Raw genomic sequence first — 23,911 nt, 5'->3', positions numbered from 1 at the left:
TGAAGAAATTACCCACGGCTTGGGAAAGAACCTCCTGAGAATATTTAAAGGAATATTCTCTGAACTTACACAGGAATAGTACCTATTTCAGCAACGTGTTGAATACTCAAAAAGAATTTCTCCTCAGAAATGTAAAAAAAAAAAAAATTAGTCTTAAACACTCTTCTGCCTGCTCAGTAGAGACTAAGACCAAAATTGAAAGGATTAAATTTATCAAGTAACTCAATTACATATCAAAATTTAATAAGTTGTATAGGATTGCCAAAAATATCCAACACCCAACAGATAACTCACAATGTCTGGCATATAATAAAAAATTACAAGGAATGCAAAGAAGCAGGAAAATGTGATCCTAATAATCAGGGGGAATATCAGGCTACTGATGTAGTTTAGTAGAACATTTGCAGGGCATGAACATTTGCTCTGGCTTCAAACCCCAGTACCACCAAAGAAGAAGAAAGGTGGGGACATAGAAACCAAGAAAACCACTCTAGAAATAACACCACTTATAAAATTATTAGATAAGGGGACTAAAACTGTTAACTGTAGTCCATGTGTTCAATAAGCCAGAGGAATGACGGAATATGTAAAGTACCCATTATAAACATGACTAAAACCACACTTGCAGAGCTGAAGTCTATAGTATCTCAGAAGAAAGTACACTGGGATGCATTAATAGCAGATTAGACATTACAGAAGAATAGACAAGTAAATTTGAAGACATAGCAATAGATCCAAAATAAAAGCAGGGGGAAAAAAACAAAGCAACAGTAAATTATAGGACTTCATGTGGTCCTGGGGACTGAACCAAGGGCCTTGGATAGGCTAGGCAAGTGCTCAACCACCAAGCTGTAACCCAAATCATAGGACTTCTAATGGCCTAATGTGTTTGTAAGCAGAGTGAAGTTTCCAGATCTCACAGAAAACTGTAAATCCACAGAACCCCAAAAACTGAGTGAGTGCCAAGTACAAAACACATGTTGAAAATGACACCTAGGTACATCAGAATTGCTCAAAATCAGTGACAAGGGGGGAAAAAATCTTAAAAATACCCAGAGAAAAAGGTATATTGTATACAGAAAAACAAAAACTCAAATGATAGCAAACTTCTTGGGAGACTATATAAGAAAATAGAGTAAACCTCTCTAATGTGTGTGTGTGTAAACCCCCCTTTAAACACAGAATTCTATACCCAGCAAAAAGTGGTTTAAAAATGAAGATGAAGCCAGGTGCAGTGGTGCACATCTGTAATCCTAACTATGGGGCAGGCTGAAGCAGGAAGACATAAGTTTGAGCCCAGCCTGGACAACTTAGCAAAATCCTGTTTCAAAATAAAACATAAAAGGGGCTGGGGAGGTAGCTCAGTGATGGAGTGCCCTGGGTGCATCCCAAGTACCAAAAGAAAAGACAAAAAAGAAAAGTGCAGCATACCAGAATTTGTTACAGGCACTAGACTAGTACTTTAGCAGAGGGAAATTTATGCAGTAAATAGCTATATTAGGAAAGGACAGTCATTCATTAATTACTTAAGCTTGCAATTTATTTATTTATTTTGGATTTGGGGATTGAACTCAGAGCACTTAAACACTGAGCCACCTCCCCAGCACTTTTTTGTATTTTATTTAGAGAGAGGGTTTCGCTGGTTGCTTAGGCCCTCTCTAAATTGCTGAGGCTGCCTTTGAACTCATGATCCTCCTGTCTCACCCTCCTAAACTGCTGAGATTATAGGCATGTGCCACTGCACCCAGCTTAAGCTTGCAATTTAAACTAGAAAAAGCACAAGAAAGGTATAAGAAAGGAAGTTAAAAAGGGGAATCAAGGAACAGATTATGAAAAATCAATGAAACAAAAAGTTGATTTGTTAGTAGATCAATAAAACCTCCAGCCTGATTGATGGTGGGGGGAGGACTAAAACAAACAAACAAAAATGAAGATCCGAAATTATTGGAAAGAAAAAAGTAATATCTCTAGGTTCTACAGATAATAAAAGGATAGTAAGAGAACATTATAAATATCTTCATGTAAAAATTCAACAACAGATGAAATGGACACATGTCTTGTAAGACAGAAACTAGCAAAGCTCACTCAATGAAAACAGAGTGGGGGGCCAGGCATGGTACCACACAGCCCCCCCCCCCCATTCTGTGGGAGCTGAGGCAGAAGGATCCCAAGTTCAAGGCCAGTCTGGGCAATTTAACAAGATCTTGTCTCAAAATAAAAAAGGCTGGGGGCTGGTGTTGTGGCTCAGTGGTAGAGCACTTACTTGGCACATGCAAGGTACTGGGTTTGATTCTCAGCACCACATAAAAATAAAGTATACAATTTGTTGTTTAAAAAATATAAAGCTCAAACTTCTGAAAAAATAAAATAAAAAGGGCTGGGTGTGTAGTTTAATGGTAGAGCACCCCTGGGTTCAATCTCCAGTACTTAAAAAAATTAAAAAAAATGAGGCTGAGGATGTAGCTCAGAGGTAGAGTGCTTGCTGAGCATATGTGAGGTCCTGGATTTGATCTCTAGCACAAGAAAGAAAGGAGGGAAGGGAGAGAGGGAGAGAAATGTTATAATATTTCAGTAGTTTCTTCAAAGTTTAGCATAAAATAAATATCTACATTGTGACTCCTCTATTTCACTGCTAGGAAGTCACTCAAAGAAAAGGAACATAGAGTGAAATTTGTACTATATACAGTAGCTTTATTTGTTAAAATCCAAACAGAAAACAATTCAAATGTCCGTGATCAGAATAATGTACAAGTAAATTATGGCATATCCATACAATGGAATATTATCCAATGATAAAGACAAGTGACTACTGCTATATGCTATCACACAGATGAATCTCAAAATAATTACACAAAGTAAAAGATACTAAAAAGAAAGCATGTACTATGTAAATTTATTTCTATAGAATTCTAGAAAATGTAAACAAAAATGACAGAAAATAGATCATTGTTGCCTAGGGACAGGAAGGAATGGGAAGAAGGGATTTAAGAGGCATGAGTATTCTGGAGTGATAGAACTGCTCTTTATCTTGATTATTTTATTGTTTGATGCGTGTATGTAAACATTACAAAACCTATCACTGCATATGTCATACACATGCAGTTTATTGTATGTCATTTATAGCTCATCAAGGCTGTTATAAATTTTTCCAAGTTAAAGGTCAAGTGGAAACATTTGCAGACAATCAAAAGTAGAATTTCTCATGAGCAGACCAACAGTAGAAGCTATATCAAAGGAAATTTTCAGCCTGAAGGAAAATTATACTAGATGGAGGAACACCAAAAAATATGTGGGTAAATAAAAGAATTTTTCTTATATTTAAATTTTTTAAAAAGATAACTGACCATTTAAAAAGCATGAATAACAACTCTTGATATTCACAGCATGTGAAGAAAAATGTATGACAATAAAAAATAAATAAATAAAAGACAAGACAGCATTCTGGTAAAATGGTAAAGCAGGAAGCACCAGAAATCTGGAACCCATCTAAACAACACTGGCAGAATCTACCTGGTGTAACTAACTATATGGGAACTCTGGAGTCTATTAAAGACTTGCAACATCCAGGGGAAGGCTTCCACAGGCAAACTGCAGCTAACTGACATTTCAGCTCTGAACAAACTGACATCTAAGTATCTCCCAACCCAGTCCCATAGAAAGGAATGGCACACTGGTTCCTGGAACAGTTTGCACATAGCTTGGGGTAACCAAGAGGGAAACAAAAGGATCTCATCCTACAATTATCAGGGATCTGTGCTCTGGCTGTTGGGTGCTCTGGTCACAGAGGTGCAAATAGAGGGGCAGTCACTGTCTTTGCTTCCCCCACCCAAGTTGGTTACAAGCCCCTCTGGCTCTGACTGAAATGATTTTCAAGAAATTAAATTGGCCAGAACCTCTTTTTTTCCTCCCCATCATTTCTCCCTTTTCCCCAGTAAGAAACCAAAGAAGAAAAGACTGGGACATTCAAAGGCAACTGTATATACTGGGAAGATTAAAAAAAAAAAAGTGACCTTGCATATCCACAGAGAGGCACAGACTCAAAAGATTCAAGAAGATCTTAAGTTTACACCTCAGGCAGATCCATGGCAGAGGCAGCCTACTACAGTCAAAAGGAAAACAAACAAAAACAAAAACAACCTCACCAAACACAAAGGAGAGGGCCAATCTAATTTCCAGAAACACCACATTATCAGATTCAGAAATCTAGTTTTTAACAACAAAATTGCTAGACATATGAAGAAAGTATGACTCAAAGGGAAAAAATAGGTCTGGGGATGTAGCTCTGTGGTAGAGTGTGTACTTAGCATGTAAAAGACCCTGGGTTCAATTTGCAGCACCAAGGGAAAGAAAAGAAAGAAAAAAATTCAACAGAAGCCAATCACAATAAAGATTCAATGCAGGTCTACTAGACAGACTTTCAGGCTACTATGTTAAAGATGTTCAAAAAACTAATGCCGGGCACAGTGGTACATGCCAGTAATCCCAGCATTTTGGGAGGCTGAGGCAGGAGAATCACAAGTTCAAAGCCAGCCTCAGCAAAATCGAGGTGCTAAGGAACTCAGTGAGACCCTGTCTCTAAATAAAACACGAAATAGGGCTGGGGATGTGGCTCAGTGGTAGAGTGACCCTGGGGTCAATCCCTGGCATCCCCCACACCCAGCTCCACAAAAAAAAAGGCGTTCAAAGAACTAAAGACATAGAGAAAGCCAAGAATATGAAGTATCAACAAAACAGAAATATCAATAAAGAGACTGTCAACCTAAAAAAGAAGCCAAAAAGAAATTCAAAAGGTGACAAGTACAAATACTGAGAAGAAAAATTTACTAGATGAATTTAAAGGCAGATTCGAGCAGGTAAAAGAAATATCAGTGGACTTTTACTGAGTCTCAAAAGCAGAAAGAAGGACTGAAGGGCTGGGGATGTGGCTCAAGCCGTAGCGCGCTCGCCTGGCATGCGTGTGGCCTGGGTTCGATCCTCGGCACCACATACAAACAAAGATGTTGTGTCCGCCGAAAACTAAAAAAATAAATAAAAAATTCTCTCTCTTTCTCTCTCTTAAAAAAAGAAAAGAAAAAAGAACTGAAGAAAGGCGTACAGAGCATAATGCTATGTGAGACACATCAGTGGGCCAACATGCTCATTGGGGACTGACTACCAGAAGAAAGAAAGGGGCAGAAAGAACACTGGAAGAAATAATGGTTGAAAACTTCCCAGATTTGATGAAAGACGTGACTATAAGCATCCAAGAAGATCAATCTAGCTGGGCCCAGTGGCTTGCACCTGTAACCCCAGCAGCTCAGGTGGCTGAGGTAGGAGGATCGTGAGTTCAAAACCAGCCTCAGCAACTTATCAAGGCCCTAAGCAACTCAGGGAGACTCTGTCTCTAAATAAAATATAAAAAAGGGCTGGGGGATGTGGCTCAGTAGTTAAGCCCCCCTGGTAAAATCTCTGGTACCAAAAAAAAAAAAAAACCTTTGAATACATACTAATAAAAATTTGAGACAGAGAATCTTGAAAGTAACAAGAGAGAAAGGACTCATCACTGACCCTCAGTCAGGCCATCAGCAGGTTCCTCAGAAAATTTGGGGAACAGGAAGAAAATGGGCCAATATATTCAAAGTTCTACAATTTAAAAATCCTGTTAATCAAGAGTCCTACATTCAGCAAAACTATCTGCCAAAAATGACAGGGAAAATAACTCTCAGATAAAAGCCAGAGGGGTTAGTTACCACTAGACCATTCTGAATGAAGTGCTAAAGGGAGTCCTATGCAGGGTAAAATATAAGGACACTAGACAGTAACTTGCCACCCTAAGAAGAAATAAAAGAGCTCACAAAGGTAAATATAAAGGTAATTATAAAAGCTATTATTGTGACAATGATTCAGACCTCCACTTTTTATTTTGTACATAATTTAAGAGACTAATACTTTTAAAACAGTTTATATTTTGGGGGCACACATCCATAAAGATGGAACTTTGTGAAACAGCAGTAAAAGAGCAGTTTGGGGTATGTCATTGGAGTTGAGCTGCTATAAATAAAAATTAGAGTGTTATAACTTTAGGGTATTAAATGTAAAGTCCGGTGTAGCAATGGAGGTTACAAAGAAAAATGGCTACAGAATATATACAAAAGGAAATAAGAAATTAAATGTTTTTACTAAAAAAAAAAAAAATCAACACAAAAGATTGTAACACAGGAAATGAGGATGGGGAAAAGCTACAAGACATATCACAAATCTCAAATGACAGGTGCAAGTCCTTTTTTATTACTTTAAATGTAAATGTATTAAATTCTGTGTTAGTCAGCTTTACATCCCTGTATCCAAAATACTTGATAAGAGCAACTTAGAGGAGGAAAAGTTTATTTTGGGTCCCAGTTTCAGAGGTTTAGTCCATGGTGAGCCAACTCCACTTCCTTGGGCCAGAGGAGAGGCAGAACATCGTGGCAGAAGGATATGGCAGAGGAAAACTACTCCGTTCATGGCAGCCAGGAAGCACAGAGAGAGGTGGGGAACAGGAAGAAGACAGATCCTTTCAGGGCACTTCCCCAGTGACCCACTTCCTCCAACTAGAGCCCAGCCCCCAGAAGTCTATTCAGCTCTCCAGTGATAAAGTCAGAGTCTAAAAGCTCCCCCTCTGAACCTTGCTGCTTTGGGGAGCATGCTTTAAACACATGAGCTTTACGGAGGACAATCCAGATCCTAACCATAACACTGTCTAAGGACAGAGATTAGAAAGATTTAAAAGTAGGGTCCAACTATATGCTATCTATAAGAGACTCAATTTCAATCCAAAGACATAAATAGACTGAAATTAAAAGGATGGAAAAGGCATTTCATGCAAATAGTAACCAAAAGAGAGCATGGGTGGCTATACTAATAGCAGACAAACTAAACTTTAAATTAAAAAAAATGTTTCAAGAGACAAAGGACATTATTGTTAAAAAAGTTCAATACAGCAAGAAGATATATAAATTTTTGTTATGGTTGTTATTTGGAATCAAACCCAGAGCTCATGCATGTTAACCAAGTGCTCTACCACTAAGCTACATTCCCAAACCTTTTTATTTTTTTGTTTTGAGACAAGTTCTCCTTGAACTTGCAATCCTCCTGCCTCAGCCTCCTGAGTAGCTAGCATTACAGGTCAAGACACACCAATTTTAAACATTTATGTTTAACAGGATCATCAACATATAGGAAGTAAAAACCAATAGAATCGAAGGGATAAATAGTTCTAAAATAATAGTTGGAGACTTCAACATTCTATTCTCAATAATGGATAGAACAATCAGAAAATAAGCCAATAAAGAATTTAACATAATAAACTATATCTAACAGATATATACAGAACACTCTATCCAATAACTGATGGTTGCTGTGGAAAAAAAGTTTTGTGGTAATTCCTCAAAAAATTAAAAAAAGAGTTACTACCTGATACAGCAATCACACTTCTAGGTGTAATTCTCATAAGAATAGAAAGCAGAAATTTGAATAGATATTTGTATATCCATGTTCGTGGCAGCATTATTCCACAATAGCTAAAACATAAAAGCAACCTAATTGCCCATTAATGGATGAATGAACAAAATGTGGTATGTATACCCAGTGGAATATTACTTGGCCTTAAAAAGGAGATTCTAACATAATTCTTCAACACATATGAACCTTGAGAACATTATAACAAGTGAAATAAGCCACTCACAAAAGGACAGATACTGTATGATTTTACTTATAGAGGTACACAAAGTAGTAGAATCAGAGATTTAAAATAGAATGGTGGTTGGCAGGGGCTAGGGAAAGAAAGACATGAGTAGTTATTGTTTAATGAATGTATAGAGTTTCAGTTTTATAAGATGGAAAGAGTGCTGGGCACAGTGGTGTATCCCTATAATCCCAGAAACTCAGTAGGCTGAGGCAGGAGGATCACAAGTTCAAGATCAGCTCAGGGTTGAGGATGTGGCTCAAGCGGTAGCGCGCTCGCCTGGCATGCGTGCGGCCTGGGTTCGATCCTCAGCACCACATATAAACAAAGATGTTGTGTCTGCCGAAAAACTAAAAAATAAATATTAAAATTCTCTCTCTCTCTAAAAAAAAAAAGACCAGCCTCAGCAACTTAGTAAGACCCTGTCTCAAAATGTTTAAAAAGGCTCAAGATGTGGCTCAATGGTTAAGCACCCCTGGGTTCCATCCCTGCCACCCCCCAAAAATAAAAAAATAAGGTTATAGAGATGGATGACAGGATGTTACAGAACTTTATGGACAAAATATATTGTTGCTTTGTTGTTGTTGTTGTTTGGTCTTTTGGTCATTGGGAGCATGTCCTCAGGATTGTAGGACTTCTGACACTTCCTCTCTCTTCTTTTGCTTTGTAGTCATGAGGTGAATTACTGACATGCACTGCTGGCATGCTGTGCTTTCTTGTTACAGGCCCAGAAGTAATAGGGACAACTGATCATGCTCTGAAATCTCTAGAACTGCAAGCCAAAATAAAACTTTTCTCTTTATAAGTTGATTATCTCAAGGACTTTGTTATAGTAACAGAAAGCTAACATAGTTTGATCATTATGGAATTTTAAAATAACACATGGTACAGAAATGCCTGAGTCTCACATGTACCGGGCAAGTGCTCGACACTGAGTTTCATCCCCAGCCCAATTAAGCACATTTTTGTGTGATTCATGTTTCAAAGAAGAAACAAGTAAAATCAGAAAATATCTGAACTGAATTATAATGAAAATATCAACATCTATGGGATATAGCTAAAGTAAGCTGGGAAGGAAATGTTTACCTTTAAGTGTTCACATCAGAAAAGAGAGGTCTAAAATCAGGGACTTCAGCTTCCATCTTAAGAAGCTAGCAAAATTAACTCAATGTAAGTAAAAGGAAGGAAATGAGTAGAAATCATTGAAGTAGAAAGTGAACATATAAGAGAGGAAAAGCAACTACTATGAGATGATTTCTTGAAAAGCTAAATAATACTAATATTCCTATAGTTTGACTAATCCAGATAAAAGAGGAAAAAAAGGAGAATCTTTTTTCTCTACTTCTCCTAGGTTCATGACCAAAGTCTCTACAACAAACGGTAGATTAATAAGAGGAAACCACCAAATGTATGTAATATGTCTCACGTGACAAACGTTATTATAAAGAAAATGAAGACCCAGGGCTGGGGATACAGCTCAGCTGGCAGAGTGTTTGCCTAGCATGCACAAGGCCTTGGGTTCAATCCCAAGCACCACAAAAATAAATAAATGAATAAATACTGAAAGAAACAGGAGTAGATAGTTGTGGAAAAACATGACAGAGCACAAATGATATGATCTAACAGTAATCTGGGGAAAGTTAGCAAGTCCTGTTAGTTTAGAGACCCTATGTCTTCAAAGATAAGAATGTTCCTTTCCTCTGGTTAAAGGGAGGGACCTGCCTCAGTGGAAGATCAGAAAATACTGCCTGGATTTTTTTTCCCCTTGATTCAAGGGAAGAAATGAGGGAGTTTCAGAGAGACCATTCTTGAGTAGAGACTATTCTTGAATTCTCTCAGTTTAAAATATTCAGTATGCAAAGGTGCCATATTTGGGGGTTACTGTGCTCTGAACCCCAAAGACACACATTACCAATATCAGAAATGAAAACTAATATTAAAATGATAAGGGATAAACTTTATGTCAAAAAGTCCATAACTTATATGAAATGGACAAATTCTTTGAGACACAAGTTACTAAAACTGACATAGGAACAGAATATATCTAGTGGAGAAATTGTTATTAAAAGCTCTCAAAGTAATCACTCCCGTCTGTTATAGAGCCTGTGATGTAAGATGGGCATGGGGTTGTCTGGATTTCAAAAGGTGTCAATTCCTTTGGCAAGCAGAGCCAGGACCCAGGGGAAAGGAGGCATCCAGTAGGGATCTGCATGGAATAGAATACCACACAGGTATCTGGGCTCCAGCAGACTTGACTTTACACCTGGCTCCTTGAATGCCTCATGTGAAAGGCCCTCTCTAGACTTGGTGGCAGAACTGATCAATGATGAGAGTTGCTCAGGCAACTACACTAGAGACTTAAACTAAGAAATAAGTACCAAGAGAATGAATTCAGGTATGCCTTGACAACTGATTAGAATCTAGATCTCTGTCCAAGTACCCACTGCCAACCTGTTTTTGACCAAAATATTGCACTGGAGGTTTTCATGCTCAAACCTGACATTTCCTGTTAAATTTGGTCATTAATCACTTGGTGGTGGTGGTGAAGGAAGACAACAGGGCCTGGTATACAGTAAATGCAGGTAAAAAGTTACTAAAAATTGTCTTTTATTTTAGTCTCTTTGTTGGGGTAAACCATTTATCTATTGTGACTAATCTTAATTTGCAAATGCAAATCTCAAGCAGAAAAATCTTCCAAATAGTGAAAAGGAATTGTGCAGAATGCATAATGGTATAAATGATGAGAGATCTGACCACATTAATTTGTCATATGAATTAAAGTTACAGAAACAAGACAAACAGGATCTGGGAATATAGTTCAGATGGTAGAGGGCTTGCCTTGCACACACAAGGCCCTGGTTTCAATCCCCAGCACCACCAAAAGAAAAAAAAAAAAAAAGACAACCATATTCAAGGCAATGAAAATAAAAAGGACCATGTAAAAATCTATCCGGGTAAAGGACACAAAACACATTTTAGGGTTTTCCCCATTCTTGAGACCATCTTCAATTCAGGCAAACCAATCAGAGTTCTGCCTGTCTGATTTAACTGGGAATGGCATGGTTTGTATAGCTTTTCCCTTCAGGGGAAAGAATACAAGTCAGCAAACACCAGGGTAAGCATACTTGGTTATACTAGATCATACTAGATCCATTTTACACTTTTGACATTTGAGGTCTACTACTACAAATAAAACAAGTAGCTTTTTCCCTGGCTATCAAACCAGTATACCAAGACTCAAGCCAGAACCTGGTAGTTCAGGTTCCTATTGGCTCACCACAACCCACCCTCATGGAAAGTGTTATATATCATACTGGGCTCTACATCAGGACAAGTAATGTTCACTTTATAAGCAGATGTAGGGGAATGGAAGAGGATTGCTTAGAGTCCACATCAGGACTCCTTCCAGTTCAGTGAAAGCAAGAGCAGTCCTCAAGCACAGCTTTTTTTCCTCCTTCTCTGTTACCACTCACAGGTACCCTCAGCGCTGACAAGGGCAACAGACCTTCTCAAGTCTGTCTTTTCTAGGGCAATAGAAATCTAGAAGAAATACAGCCAATACAGCTGGGTTTTGTTGTATTTGAAACACAGGAGTCTTATTCATATCACAGCAAAGCACACCATCTACTGTTTTAATTTCTTGATGAGAATAAATGACACTTATTTTTCCACTGTTTTATTATAAAAATCAACATTTCATTTGTTACAATTCAGCTTACTGAAATAATCAAAAAGGGAATCTATACAAGGTAGTTTTATACAGTTTATAATTAAAGCACTTATTTTACAAAAGGGGGAAGTGAATAAGTGGACAAGGGCTGACCAAATGTTGGCCATTATAATATAAATACATCCTTGCAAAGCACCATCGTACCAAAGTCGATGAACATAGAAACACCAGTTGACTTTAAGACAATGACAAAGATTAAAGCTTAAGAAAAAATTTTAAAACATAAAGGATAAACATCTGAAAGCAGCACCAGATCCTTCACTTGCAAGTAAGGCTAGTCCAGTTTAAGCTTCATGGTATCCTCTTTCCTCTTCTTAAATTTCCCTCACTAACCCAGATAATTAACTTCATGTAATAGCAGAACTAACAATACTTGCTTTACTTTCTTTTTAGTACCCATATTGAGGCATTAATATATTGATACATATCTATATCCCCTGACCTTATATGATTAAAAAACAAAATAACCCAAATGGACAGTTAAACAAAAGCATGTTATCTATATTCTTTGGTGTTAACTTCTGGGCAAAGTCTAAGTGACAGTGGGAAGTCTAACAGTTGGCTTATGTTAGGTCCATATTTCACTCCTGAGTACAAGCAACCACTTAGTTTGTAGATTAAGAATGCCTTGTGAGGAAAACAGTATAGTTACCTGGATTTAAAGGGGGTGAAGAGTTGGGTCAATAATTTGCTTCTAAGTCATTAAGATGAACCTAAGAATCTACCTTACCCTCCAGTCAGGTACAGGATTATTCTAATAACATGTGGAATCAAGTCAAGGAGAAATATCCTCACAATATGGATTCAAAATGCTCATACCTTAAATTTTTTAAAAATGAAAAACATGTACTTTTATGCTTGAGGCCCAAAGTTCTTTACTCTAAAACTCTGAGAATTTCAAAAGCCAAATTTTGAGACTAATATGATACAGTGCCATACCAGAAGCCAATAACCACACGTTACCAGTACTTTCTAAAATTATCTGTTATTTCTCTTGGCCTATTTTAGGCTTGGGATAAGAAAAAGAACAACAAATAAAAATTAAATTTATTGAGTTTAAGAATTCTGCATAGTAAGTTTTAAACAATACTTGATTATAAACTTCTTTAGGACCTAGTACGTGTCTACATTTAGTGTATAGTGTCAATTGTAAATCCTGAAATACCTGTCAGTCAACTGATACTTCCTCACCCATATCCATACCTCAAACTATGGATTTCTTACATTTACTAAAAGAATGGCCTATTTGGGAATGTGAGAAGTCCAAGTTTGTTGTTTCAGAATCTTGTAAGGTTTCCCCTCCAAGAAACAAAAAAGATTTTAAAAACTACATTTATAGGAATTTAATCTAAGCAAGGTCTACATAGGGAATCAGCAGCAACCCACCTAACTGCAGAGAAGCAGCTTGCTTACAGCAAACCTCTCCAGTGTCTATTAATCATCTTTGGTATCAGGGCACACAAACAAAAGGATCTCATTACAGGTAAGGTAAGCCACAGCTACTAACTACCTGAAAAGGTCTTGGAAATGGTCTTCATTAATGTGCCTTTACAGCAAAACAAAAGATATTTCCCCCAAGGCCACTGCTACCTAAGAGATACTGGCTATTCTTACAACTTAGTATGGAATGAGTTGCCCTTGTACAAATTATTGACTTAAGAGTATTTTAAAATAAGACCTGTCCACCTTAAATTCTATTGCTCAAAGCTCCCTCCTCCCAAATTACTGGCTTACTTTAGATGAAAATGTACTTTAAAGTCTTTATTTCTAATACACTATTGTCCCTCTAGAACAGAGGATGGTTTTTTTTTTTTTTAACATTTATTTTTTGGTTAGACACAATACCTTTATTTTATTTATTTATTTTGATGTGGTGTTAAGGATCAAACCCAGGGCCTCGCGCATGCTAGGCAAGCGCTCTACCACTGAGCCACAACCCCAGCCCTAGAACAGTCGCTTTTAAACCTATTCAAGGATCATCTATCTCTTGGTGGTACATCACAAAGTGTATTTATATTAAAATTAAAGTAACAGTATAATATTCTGTGTTTAACCAGATATCTTGTGACACACCATATAAAAGAGAGCCACCAAGTGCCAAAACTACAATTAAAATTTCTTGAAGAAAATTTAATACTGACAAAATTCTATCCAACAACAGAGTTTTTTTTTTTTTTTTTTTTTTCTTTTTTTCCTGTGAATGTGCCTTTCTCTAATTTCAGCAATAAAACTCCTCGGGCCACTGTTAAGAAGGACCTTAATAAGCCAAGTCCAGAACTTTAGTGATAAAAGACCATTTCAATGTGTAATACACAGAAGATATGCTGTGTGATAATTTTAACTGAATCAAAAGGAGGCATACTTTAAGATACAGGTTCAAAAGGGATACTTGTATATTTAATGACTCTAATGAAATTTTATTCATTTTTCCTCTTGAATGATGGATCTAGCAATATACCAAATTTAGAACTCCCCCCCCGCCTTTTTAAATCTTTTTCTGATTTGTGGTTTCAAGTTAATTTTTTTCCTCACTTTTTCCAATTAAAGCTCTGTGTTTAACAATTAAGATGTAGTTTACTTAAGTATAACTGTCCATGTAAACTGAGAACCAACAAATCACCCCCAAATTTGATAATACTCTCATCAAAAAGGACTCTCAGAAATATTAAGAATCCATTTCAACCACCCCAGAAAGAGGATACTGAGATTAAGCTGAACTGCCTTCAAATAATTTCAAACAAATTGGCACACAAATTAGTATTTTGCAAGAAGAGGCCATTGCCATCGCAGTACAAGCATTTGGACTGAGATACAACAAGGCAATATTCTTCTTAGTTCATTATAGTGCAAGTTTCCACATGGGAAGCCCACCAGATAAAGATGCACATTAAAAATGTAAACATATAGAATTCTCAAATTCTAATTGATACCCAGTTACTGCTAACCTTTCCATCTTCATTTGTGCCCCTGTGTGTCACAGAATACAAGTTCAACGTTCATTTTGTCTTAGATTAGGAGCACTTTGTTCCACCAACAGGAAGAGTAATGCTTGTCTGACTGAAATGCAAGACACTGATGGATTACCATTTATTTATATGTAAAATCAAGCTGCCCCCAACAATCTGAGCAATATTCTGAAACCACATTTTTTTCCCCTCTTTAAATTGTTTACATAGGTATTTTTTTAATTGCTTAAAAAAATTACTTCACCTCTGCTAAAATTGTGAATCCTTTCTTTTATTGTTTTCTCTTGGCTCCTGAAACCCAGAGGGGCCTCTTCAGGATTGAATTTTAAAATCACTCAATGACTAACTAACCAACACCTGTAAGATAAAAGTATACTAGTTTAAAAACACGTTTAATTTTAGCAGAGAAGTGCTAGACACAAGTAAAAAGCAGGAAACCAATTTCTGGTAAGGTGGCACAGCAGTGCTAGAATCATTCCACAGGTCAGCCCTGATAGCTGAAGATGTAGCAGCCCCAGTACCACACATGACAGCAGGTCAGGCAGGGCACGTGAGAGACTTCCATCATTCCCCTCCACCCAAATTCTGACAGCTGAGAAATTTATAGTTTATCTGCTCAATTTAACCCCATTGTTAAATTTGTTAAGTTATCTCAATTCATAACGAGATAAAAGAGAACACACAAAAAAATACATGAGGTGATTATAAGAATTATTTGTGGATAATCAAAATAACCTACTATTCACAGTGGGTAACAGGAAGATATTAAACTCATGTCACACATTAGAAGAGGTATGTATGTAGACAGCATTCTGAGAAAAACTGGTCTAAAGAACACGAAAATGTCACAAATAGTTAATTAGGGATAAACTAACAACAACAAAAAATTTTTAATATTGCTTATAACCAGAACATATTTAAATGCTTTACTCAAATATATATATATAAAAATGATTTTCATATTGTCATATGCTGAAAGTACTGCAAGGATATATGATTAATTTACAACAAAAATGTTATGATTAGATTTGTAATTTTTAAACACTGTCTATATGTGTTGTAAAAAGACATTTTAATGAGCATTAAAACAATCTTGGATGTAAAGAAGACCAATAATATGGCTAACTTTTGATCATTTATGCAAAAACAGCAGTCAAATTGAAGAGCTAAGCCTACTGCAGGATGGAGCTAGTGGAAATATTAAAGTCAAAACCTAGTTTAGAAAACACCATTTAATTGATTCCTCAGATAAAAAGCTTGAATAAACCATGTTCTATTAGCAAATGGCCTAAGTTGCTGGGGGAGGCAGCAAGGTGAAAAACATCTAGAGAAAACTTTAATTTTGATAAAGGTGTGGGCTCTAAAGTAGGGGCAGAAGATGTGCACATATGCAGCCCCACAACATCTCACAGACCAACAATCTTGCCTACAGCACCACCACCCAGAATGGATTCTTGTAAGTATCTTTCTTCCTTATTAAAATGGTTGGATTCGTAAGAGAAAACAAAGCCCTTTGTCCATGGTTAGTTTTAATTCCTTTTTTTTTTCCCCTTGTCTCATGATTTCTTAACTTCTTGGCCCTCAAATGTTAGTTAACCTGAAGGCTATTTGGCTACTTCCAAGCATCTATGGTTTGCTGCTCTGAGATGGACTTAATTTCTTTCTAAAAAATTTTTTTTTCATTTTTTTGGTATCAATAAAGTCCAGACATTCCTGGTCAGTGATGCCTTTATTATTCCTGTTTCCTTTGTACTCAGTCACTTCACTGGGTTTAAGGCATGCTTTGTGTATTCAGTTTGCAAAAATAAAACTTTTAGTACAAATTTATTTTTTATACAAACTTTTATGGCACAAGCAGCAAATCTGCTATTTTAAGAAAATATATAAATATTCTTTTCTTCTGTACAAATATCTCCAGTATTCCCTACCCTATTTTATAACTTTTACTATACATGGTCTGCCTCATCCTTCTCTAATAGCTCCCTCCCCCCCCTCCAGATCTCAACCAGATATGTATTTACAGTTTCATGTTGGAGGCAGTCAGAGGAGGAGGGCCCCTCCTCAGGAGGAGTCTGTGCAGGGAGAGGGTGGCGGTGGGTAAAGGTGATGGGAATAGCTCCTCTCTGTGTACGGAGAAGGTGGACAGCTTTCATAGTTCTCCTCTGCTGACAAGTACTGGCTTCGGGGTGTGGGAGGTGGGGGCACAGGTTCTGAGTCATAGTTCAAGTCACTGGTATAGCCCTTGGCTGTTGCCACTGAGGTCATTCTCCGGCTAGGAGCATAGTCACTGTCACAAACATCTGTGCTGCAGGGTGTAGTGGGGGGTGCAAAGTGCCGGTAGCTATATGGCCTATAGCTGGTACAGGAAGAAAATACAGAGAAGCAGAGTTAAGTTTTATGGAAAAACAATTTTCTTTAACAGAATTCAGGGACATTAGATACAAACTTCACTTGCAATTTCAATCTGCACATTTCAAGAAGCAATTTGCAATGGTGGATTAGCAGAGGAGAAAAGAACATGAATTTTCCTATCTGCAAATAAAACATAATTAGAGGTAAGTAAAAATGGATAGAATGAGAAATCAGAGGTAAACTCAATCTAGATGTGCTTTTATATCTTCAAATTAAACTTTATCACAAAATACAAAGGAACTATTCAAAGTTCTACTTGGGCTGGTAAAGTGTGTGCTTAGCATAATGAAGACCTGGGTTTGATCCCTAGTACCATATTAAAAAAAGGAAGAAATTAAAAAAAACAAAGTTATACTTAATGGTCATGAAAAATGTGTCTGTTATACATTCTGCATGTAGTGTATCGAGTAGACCTTACCAATTGCTATAGTTTTATAGCCTATGAGAAGAATGAGTTTTTCTGGATTTTACACTACAAATGGTAGCATTCCCTCAACATTCTTTAAATGCTCCATAGTTACCTGACAAATAATTTAATGATGCTTGAAGTCTTCATTTCTTTTTTTAAAAGTTGAATATTAAATAATTCAGGCTGTATTTTGGTAGACAACCTAAATGGCATATCTACCCTGTTACTATTACCACTAGTAAAGGGAAACTGCTATAATTTGGGGAAAACAGTTTTAATTCACTATAGACGGGAATACTGTCATAAGAGCAGCTTTAACTGAACCTCAAAATGTTAAATTTTAAATACTCATAGAGGACCAGTAAATTTTCTAATATATATTTGCAGAGGTTTAATATATTTCTTACACTTTTTAAAAAAAATCTTCACAAGTAATCCATAGTTGCTAAATATGTAGCCTGGCTATCTAAGAAAAAGGCATTGGAACGAGAGGAACATACTTTCCTACTTCTAGATGTAAGTTCTTGTATCTTTCTATTGTAAATGTGGTAATGGGTACCTTATTTCATATTTATCCCAAAGATTTATGCATAAACTTTCTCACCAAAGTGACTACCAGAGAAGGGGCAAAACCAAGAATAATTGATAGAATAATTTATAAAATACCTAGTGATATGAGCACAGGAAATAGTATTCCAAGACACAAACCATCTACTGCCACTCTACCTGGTCTCAAAAGAAATGACTTCCAGAAGACCAGAAGTTACATGACCCGCTGAGCAGGTTCTCAGATAGTATGTTGTAGTGCTTTTGTTTCTACGTTTTTTGTTTTGGTCCTATCAAATCAGGTGTCAAAGACTAGGTAAAATGTCCTGGCTAAGCAGTAAAAAGGCCAAATATAATTCTGCTTTTTCAAAATTCTTTTTTTAAAGTTCTGGTTGAGACAAAAATTTCATCAAATGATAAAAGACTTGATATAGAACAAACATAAACTGGGCTTAAATGAAATATGAGAAATGTTTAAATAATAACTGTTTTCGATGTAGTTATGTTTATTGTTATCAAAGTGTTTTATTCAATTTGAATTAAAGAAATTCCTTTTTCAAAATAAAAGTTTGGTTCTTTCCTTTTGTTTTTCAGTTTCTGGTCTTCAGTCTTCTGCTTTTCTGTTTTGACATTTTAGAACAAACTTGTGGCAGAAATCAACAGTATGATAAACCATAAAAACAATTAGTTCAGAGCCAAGTCTATCTCAACAGCTTTATATAATCAACTGAAATATAATTCAAAAAGTACTCTAAGTAGTTTCCATTGTATTTTCATCCATGTGTAAGGTTATATCCGATAAATTCAACTGAAATGCTAGGGGACATCTTATCTGAATGATCATGGGCATTTGGAGATACCCACAGACATAATACTATTTCAAGACAGAGAATACAAAGATGCTGACTTTCTGCTGGCCTTTCAAGGAAGATGGAAGAATAAGGCAGACACAATGGTAACTGACCTGTTCAATTTGCTCTATAGACTCACAAAATTAGCATAAATGTATAATTTCCCCTGTTGTGGCTTATAAATATACTTCATTTATTTTAGCCAGTCTTAATATTCTCCATACAAGAACATGAGAAATCTTTCACTCCAGATCACAATAACACATGTAAGCAAGAACTGACCTTGTACTTCTCTTAAGAATTTTGTGCTCTTAATACCCCTGCTGTTTGAAAGCTCACACAACTCTTTGAACAATCTTACCCCAATATTCTATCCTTAGAGCATCAATCACACATCTGACTAGTAATTTATTTTGGAATTAGTCATTTTGGTGGGTAAACACTGCAAAAACCTGGAGTCTACTTCATTACTCTAATCGCCAGCATCTGTAACACTCTTTTAAAAATGTAAAATGCCCAGAAAGAAAAGGATTTGTGAGTAAGGTAGTCAGCGTTACCAAGACAAAATGCCTATTCTCCATCTGGTGACCAACAACTGCTCATTTGGGTCTTCTTCAAGCCACAACTGGAATACTTTTCTCTAATAAGTACTTCAACTTACACTAAAAGAGGATGTACATACCTGTATGACCTATGAGTAGAAGGGCTGTTTGAAGAATATCCAAATTCCATAGTGTAATGTGATCTCTCTGTGGCAGGGGATGGTGGTGGGTTCAAAATCTAAAAAGAAAAATAATTAACATATTAAAATAATAAGCCTACTCCAGACGAGAGACTTGGATTTTCTTTTACTTTTTTTATTCCTATTGTGTTTCATTACACTTAACGTTAGCTTAACACTAATCCTTAAATATATTTAACTTTATATATTTATGTATTTATAATCCTTATATTTAACTTAAATAATATATTTAAGTTAAATTATTTAACTTTAAGCATGGTAGGTTAAATAATAACACTAATCCTTTTCCAAAGAACTGACTTCAATTAGTATTTTATGATTGTGGCTCCACTTTCCCTAAGACAATCTTATCATTACTAAAAAGTATAAAGTGGAAAAGAAAATCTGTAATCTGTGAGTTACTGGTTTAAGTTCAGCACAGCTAGGTTCTGATTTTTAAAAATTGTATACACATACAAACACACACCTGCCCTTTGCCATACTGGGGATTAAACCCAGGGGCGCTCTACCACTGAGCTTTTTTTTTTTTTTTTTGGTACCAAGGATTGAACTCAGGGGCACAATCACTGAGCCACATCCCCAGTTCTATTTTGTATTTCATTTAGAAACAGGGTCTCACTGAGTTGCTAAGCATCTAACTTTTGCTGAGACTGCCTTTGAACTTGTGTTCCTCCCACCTCAGCCTCCTGAGCCATTGGGATTACAGGCATGCAGCCCTTATTATGTTTTACTCTGAGAAAGGGTCTTACTAATTTGCAGACTCAAATCAGTACTGCAATCTTCTTGCCTCAGCCTCCCAAGTCACTGGGATTAGAGGACATGTGCCACCATGCCTGGAACTTTTTTTAAAATTTTAAACATTTAGAAAAAAATTAACAATTTAAGAGAAATTCTAGGTGTCCTTCCTCTTTTGGGAGGTCATGAAATGAAGGTACTTATTCTCTTAAGAGATACCATTCAGTATTCTATTTTTACTTGAAATGGAAAAGTAATGCCCAATGCTTTCAAATATGCTGCTGGTCAGTGAACTTAAAAGAAATATTTATAAGCAGGAACAGTGTGGTAAATCCTTCTGAGACTTACATACTTAAATTCTTTATTAAAACACTATTTTTACAGCTGGACATGGTGGCACACACCTGTAATCCCAATGGCTGGGGGTGGGGTGTGAGACAGAAGGATCAAGTTCAAAGCCAGGCTCAGCAACTGTCTCAAAATAAAAAATATAAAATGGGTTGGGGATGTGGCTCAGCAGTTGAGTGCCCTTGGTTCAATTCCTGGTATCCAAAACAAGAAAACAAACAAGCAAAAAAGAAACTGTCATTGAGAACCCACAGATTAATCTAAAATGCTATTTATTTTAGTATTCAGAGAAAAACACAGCAAGATAGACTGCTTACTGCAGGGAAGTAAGTGCCTTTGGTGCTTGAAGAACTGCTTGATGATGCTCCTGTGACATGTGCTCGATCATAGGGAGGTCCACTACTTCCCCCCATGATACTGAGGGAGCTGATCATTGATTTACCTCGAGACATTCCTAACATAAAAGAGAGACAAAAACAGAAGATGAGGGGTGTGAGGAAGGAGGAGGGAAGTGCTGGGGAGTGATACTGGAGAAACTGTATTGTTATATTGTATATATGTACAAATATGTAGCAACAAATTTCATCAATATGCGTAAATACAATGCATCTATAAAAATATGCGACAAAAACTCAGGATGAGTAAGATTATAAAAATGTATGAAATAATTTTGCTCAACACTAGGGTCCCAAACACCAATAGTTAAACAGAGACCTTCAAAGTGAGGTTTTTCAACAGCCTGGAGGATTTGAAGGGGAAAGGATGAAAGGATGGAGGCTGTCATGCATGGTAGGTTAAATAACAACATTTGTTTAAAAGGGAGAAAAAAAAATTTTTAGGGCCTAAACACAATGTATGGAAGATATTTCTTCACCTACTGGATGCAAACATTGCTGGAATCAAAACTAGCAACTTTAAAGAAAAAATTCCATTTCTTCCAAGTAGCTTCCCTAAATTTCACATCCAGAAAATTGGTATAGCACCAAGAAAACACTATCATAATCAGCTTAAATACTATGATTATTTACTTAATAATTATACCCAAAATATGTTCCTATTTTCAGGTCTTTGGCCAGGAACCTCCTCTTCATATTCATTAAAAGGAAGGCTTCTTTTCACTAAGGGCACCAGAAAACACTGAAATATAAGTTACACTTCCCTTGAGCAATAGTGCCTACCCAAGCATAAAACTTCTGACTATTTGGCTATGCCTAAATCAGTCCTAGTCCTACTATCATCTGTTAAGTCAGAGAAAACATAAAACAATATATCCCTCCCTTCAGTCACCCACTTATTTCTGAATCTTTGTCTGCTGAAGGGAAGTCTACCTATTTGGTGACTTTTTATTCCTGGGCTCAAGAGTAAGAGGTTTCCTGGTAGTTATGAACCTGAAGAATGTATGTTTATAACTCTTCACCAAAGGATTGGCTGATCTGCTTTCAGGAGCATGCCTCCAGAGGATAGAGGACTCAGAGCTTGCAGATATATTTGCTTTATATCCTTTGCAAATTTCTACCAAACTCTTTGTGTAAAAGAGAATGTGCAAGAAGTAAACAAGAACATTGTTCTTATAATTTTTTTAAAACCCCAAATAATCTAGTTTCAAAGAAAACCTAGGTAACATTCTGTTTCCACAAAAGAGACTTAATAATCTTGCCAGGATCTAAGACTTGACTTTCATGGATCAGTCTTAACTCACCTGGAAGAGATCCTGACAGAGAACTTGGGTGTGGCACATAACCAAGAGGCACAGAAGCTGGTCCATGAACCACATAGTCATTAGTCATAGTTTCCCCATCTCCCTTCATACGTGGACACAACATCCTCTGGCAGATAAAGTATATTGTTCCAGACACAAAAATGGTAACAATTACTCCAATAACTGAACCAACTGTGTTAGTGGCCTGTGGTGCTGGCTCTTCAGTTGGATCTAAAATGGAGAATATTGTAGTTATCTAATAGAAAAATAACTGTATATTCAAAATAGCAAATAAAAAGAGGGTTTATTAACAATGTGAAACTATAAAATTAATGAATACAACTCACATATTTTTCTTTTATGAATCCGTATATATATATCATGCTCCATGAAAATAAGAATGTCATCATTAGGAATCAAAATGAACCACATTAAGTGAAGACAGAAATAAAATAGATTGGTAAGTATAACTATAAACTGACAGAAACAAAGATGGCAAATATAAATTTAAACATTATGAAGCTTTAAATTCATAAACAGATAAAAGTGACTTTTTTCTATGTATCATAAAAACCTACAGTTTCTTTTGGAATTTCAACATTATATGCCAGAAGGGATGGACCTAGAAAAGTCATCAAATGTTTTGACTTGGAATGCTGAAGAAGCCCAAAACAGCTCTGAGCACATGCTGGAGTTTAGGTTTTAATGATGACATTTAGGCCTACTGAAGGAAAATTAGAAACTACAGATGATACTGGGTTCCCAGAGACAATAAGCTGCTATCCTCAGGCTGTCTATGTCTAGTTGCCTAAAGGCAAGAAACATAGGTCTCTGATACCCAATTACTAGAGGATTCACAGAGAAAAGCTAGAGCACTAGAGAAGAATTCTGCCCAGGATATTCACCTTCCCTGGATCCCTTTAAGAAGCCTGTAAGAAGGAGAGGGCTTTTTTTTTTTTTTAAACGCAGAGTATATCAACATCAGAGGTAGACAGAAAGAGCAAATGTACTTATCAAATTTAGAAGGGTTTCTATTTAGAGGGAAAATGCTTCCATTCTGACTAGTTAACTTATATTTCACAGCTGTAGATCCTTTAAATTTTTTTTCTTCTGCTTCACCTTACTGTGAATCCCCCAAACACACAGCTAATTTATATAGATTATATCAAAGAAATAAGGTGAAAATGATAGCACTAAGTTATATAATATATAGGGACTATCTGTTACAAATTTAGTCTGTGGAATCTGAGGCACATAATTGCTAAGCAGCAATCCCACCTTTTTTATTCATTTCTAGAACCTTGGTATTCCTTTCCAATGTCAAGCTTTAAGAAAAAAATTATTTAAATCCACCACCCCCATTTCTAGGCTCTGGGATATGTGTAACTCACCGAATTCAGGCTTCTACCCTCGCCACAGCACTAAAAACTGCTGTAAGAAAGGTCAAAGTTCCTCCATTTGCCATTCTCTTTAAACTTCATCTCACTGACCCCTCTACACATTCAATAATGCTGGATCCTGTTTTTTTCTCAAAAATGTCTGATCAATCAATATCCTTCAAAGACACCACTCTTCCAGTTTTATTATTTCTGATTATTCTTTTTCTCCGTTTTTTTTTTTTGGTTGTTTCATTCCTGTCAATTTTGTTTACTTGAGATCTATCACCTAATATTTTCCTCCTCTATCTACTCTCCTAGGAGATTTTGTCTATTGCCACAGCTTTAATTATTATCAATAAAATAAAGAATGCCAGATCCTCCTGAGCCATAGA

At 36.4% G+C, this 23,911-nt stretch overlaps 1 protein-coding gene across 3 annotated transcripts in view; it reads right to left on the bottom strand.

The window, feature by feature from the left end:
- Lrp6 (LDL receptor related protein 6) overlaps window positions 1-23,911 on the bottom strand; it is a 190,762-nt gene that overhangs the window by 16,698 nt on the left and 150,153 nt on the right. The window contains exons 20-23 of one of the 3 annotated variants that reach the window (XM_027955944.2): window positions 22,141-22,371; window positions 20,759-20,895; window positions 19,299-19,396; window positions 11,376-16,754 (exon numbers count right to left, since the gene is read on the bottom strand). In XM_027955944.2, the coding sequence (XP_027811745.1) occupies window positions 16,460-16,754; window positions 19,299-19,396; window positions 20,759-20,895; window positions 22,141-22,371 (761 nt within the window). In that variant the 3' untranslated portion in view covers window positions 11,376-16,459. Of the gene's footprint in view, window positions 1-11,375; window positions 16,755-16,806; window positions 16,931-19,298; window positions 19,397-20,758; window positions 20,896-22,140; window positions 22,372-23,911 lie in introns of those variants that run through there. The other 2 variants (XM_071610134.1, XM_071610133.1) reach the window with 2 other exon arrangements.

This window comes from Marmota flaviventris, chromosome 3, assembly GCF_047511675.1.
Source record: "Marmota flaviventris isolate mMarFla1 chromosome 3, mMarFla1.hap1, whole genome shotgun sequence".
Classification (NCBI taxonomy): domain Eukaryota; kingdom Metazoa; phylum Chordata; class Mammalia; order Rodentia; family Sciuridae; genus Marmota; species Marmota flaviventris.
The sequence above is the reverse complement of the archived record's forward strand: the minus strand, read 5'-3'. Positions and strand labels throughout refer to the sequence as shown.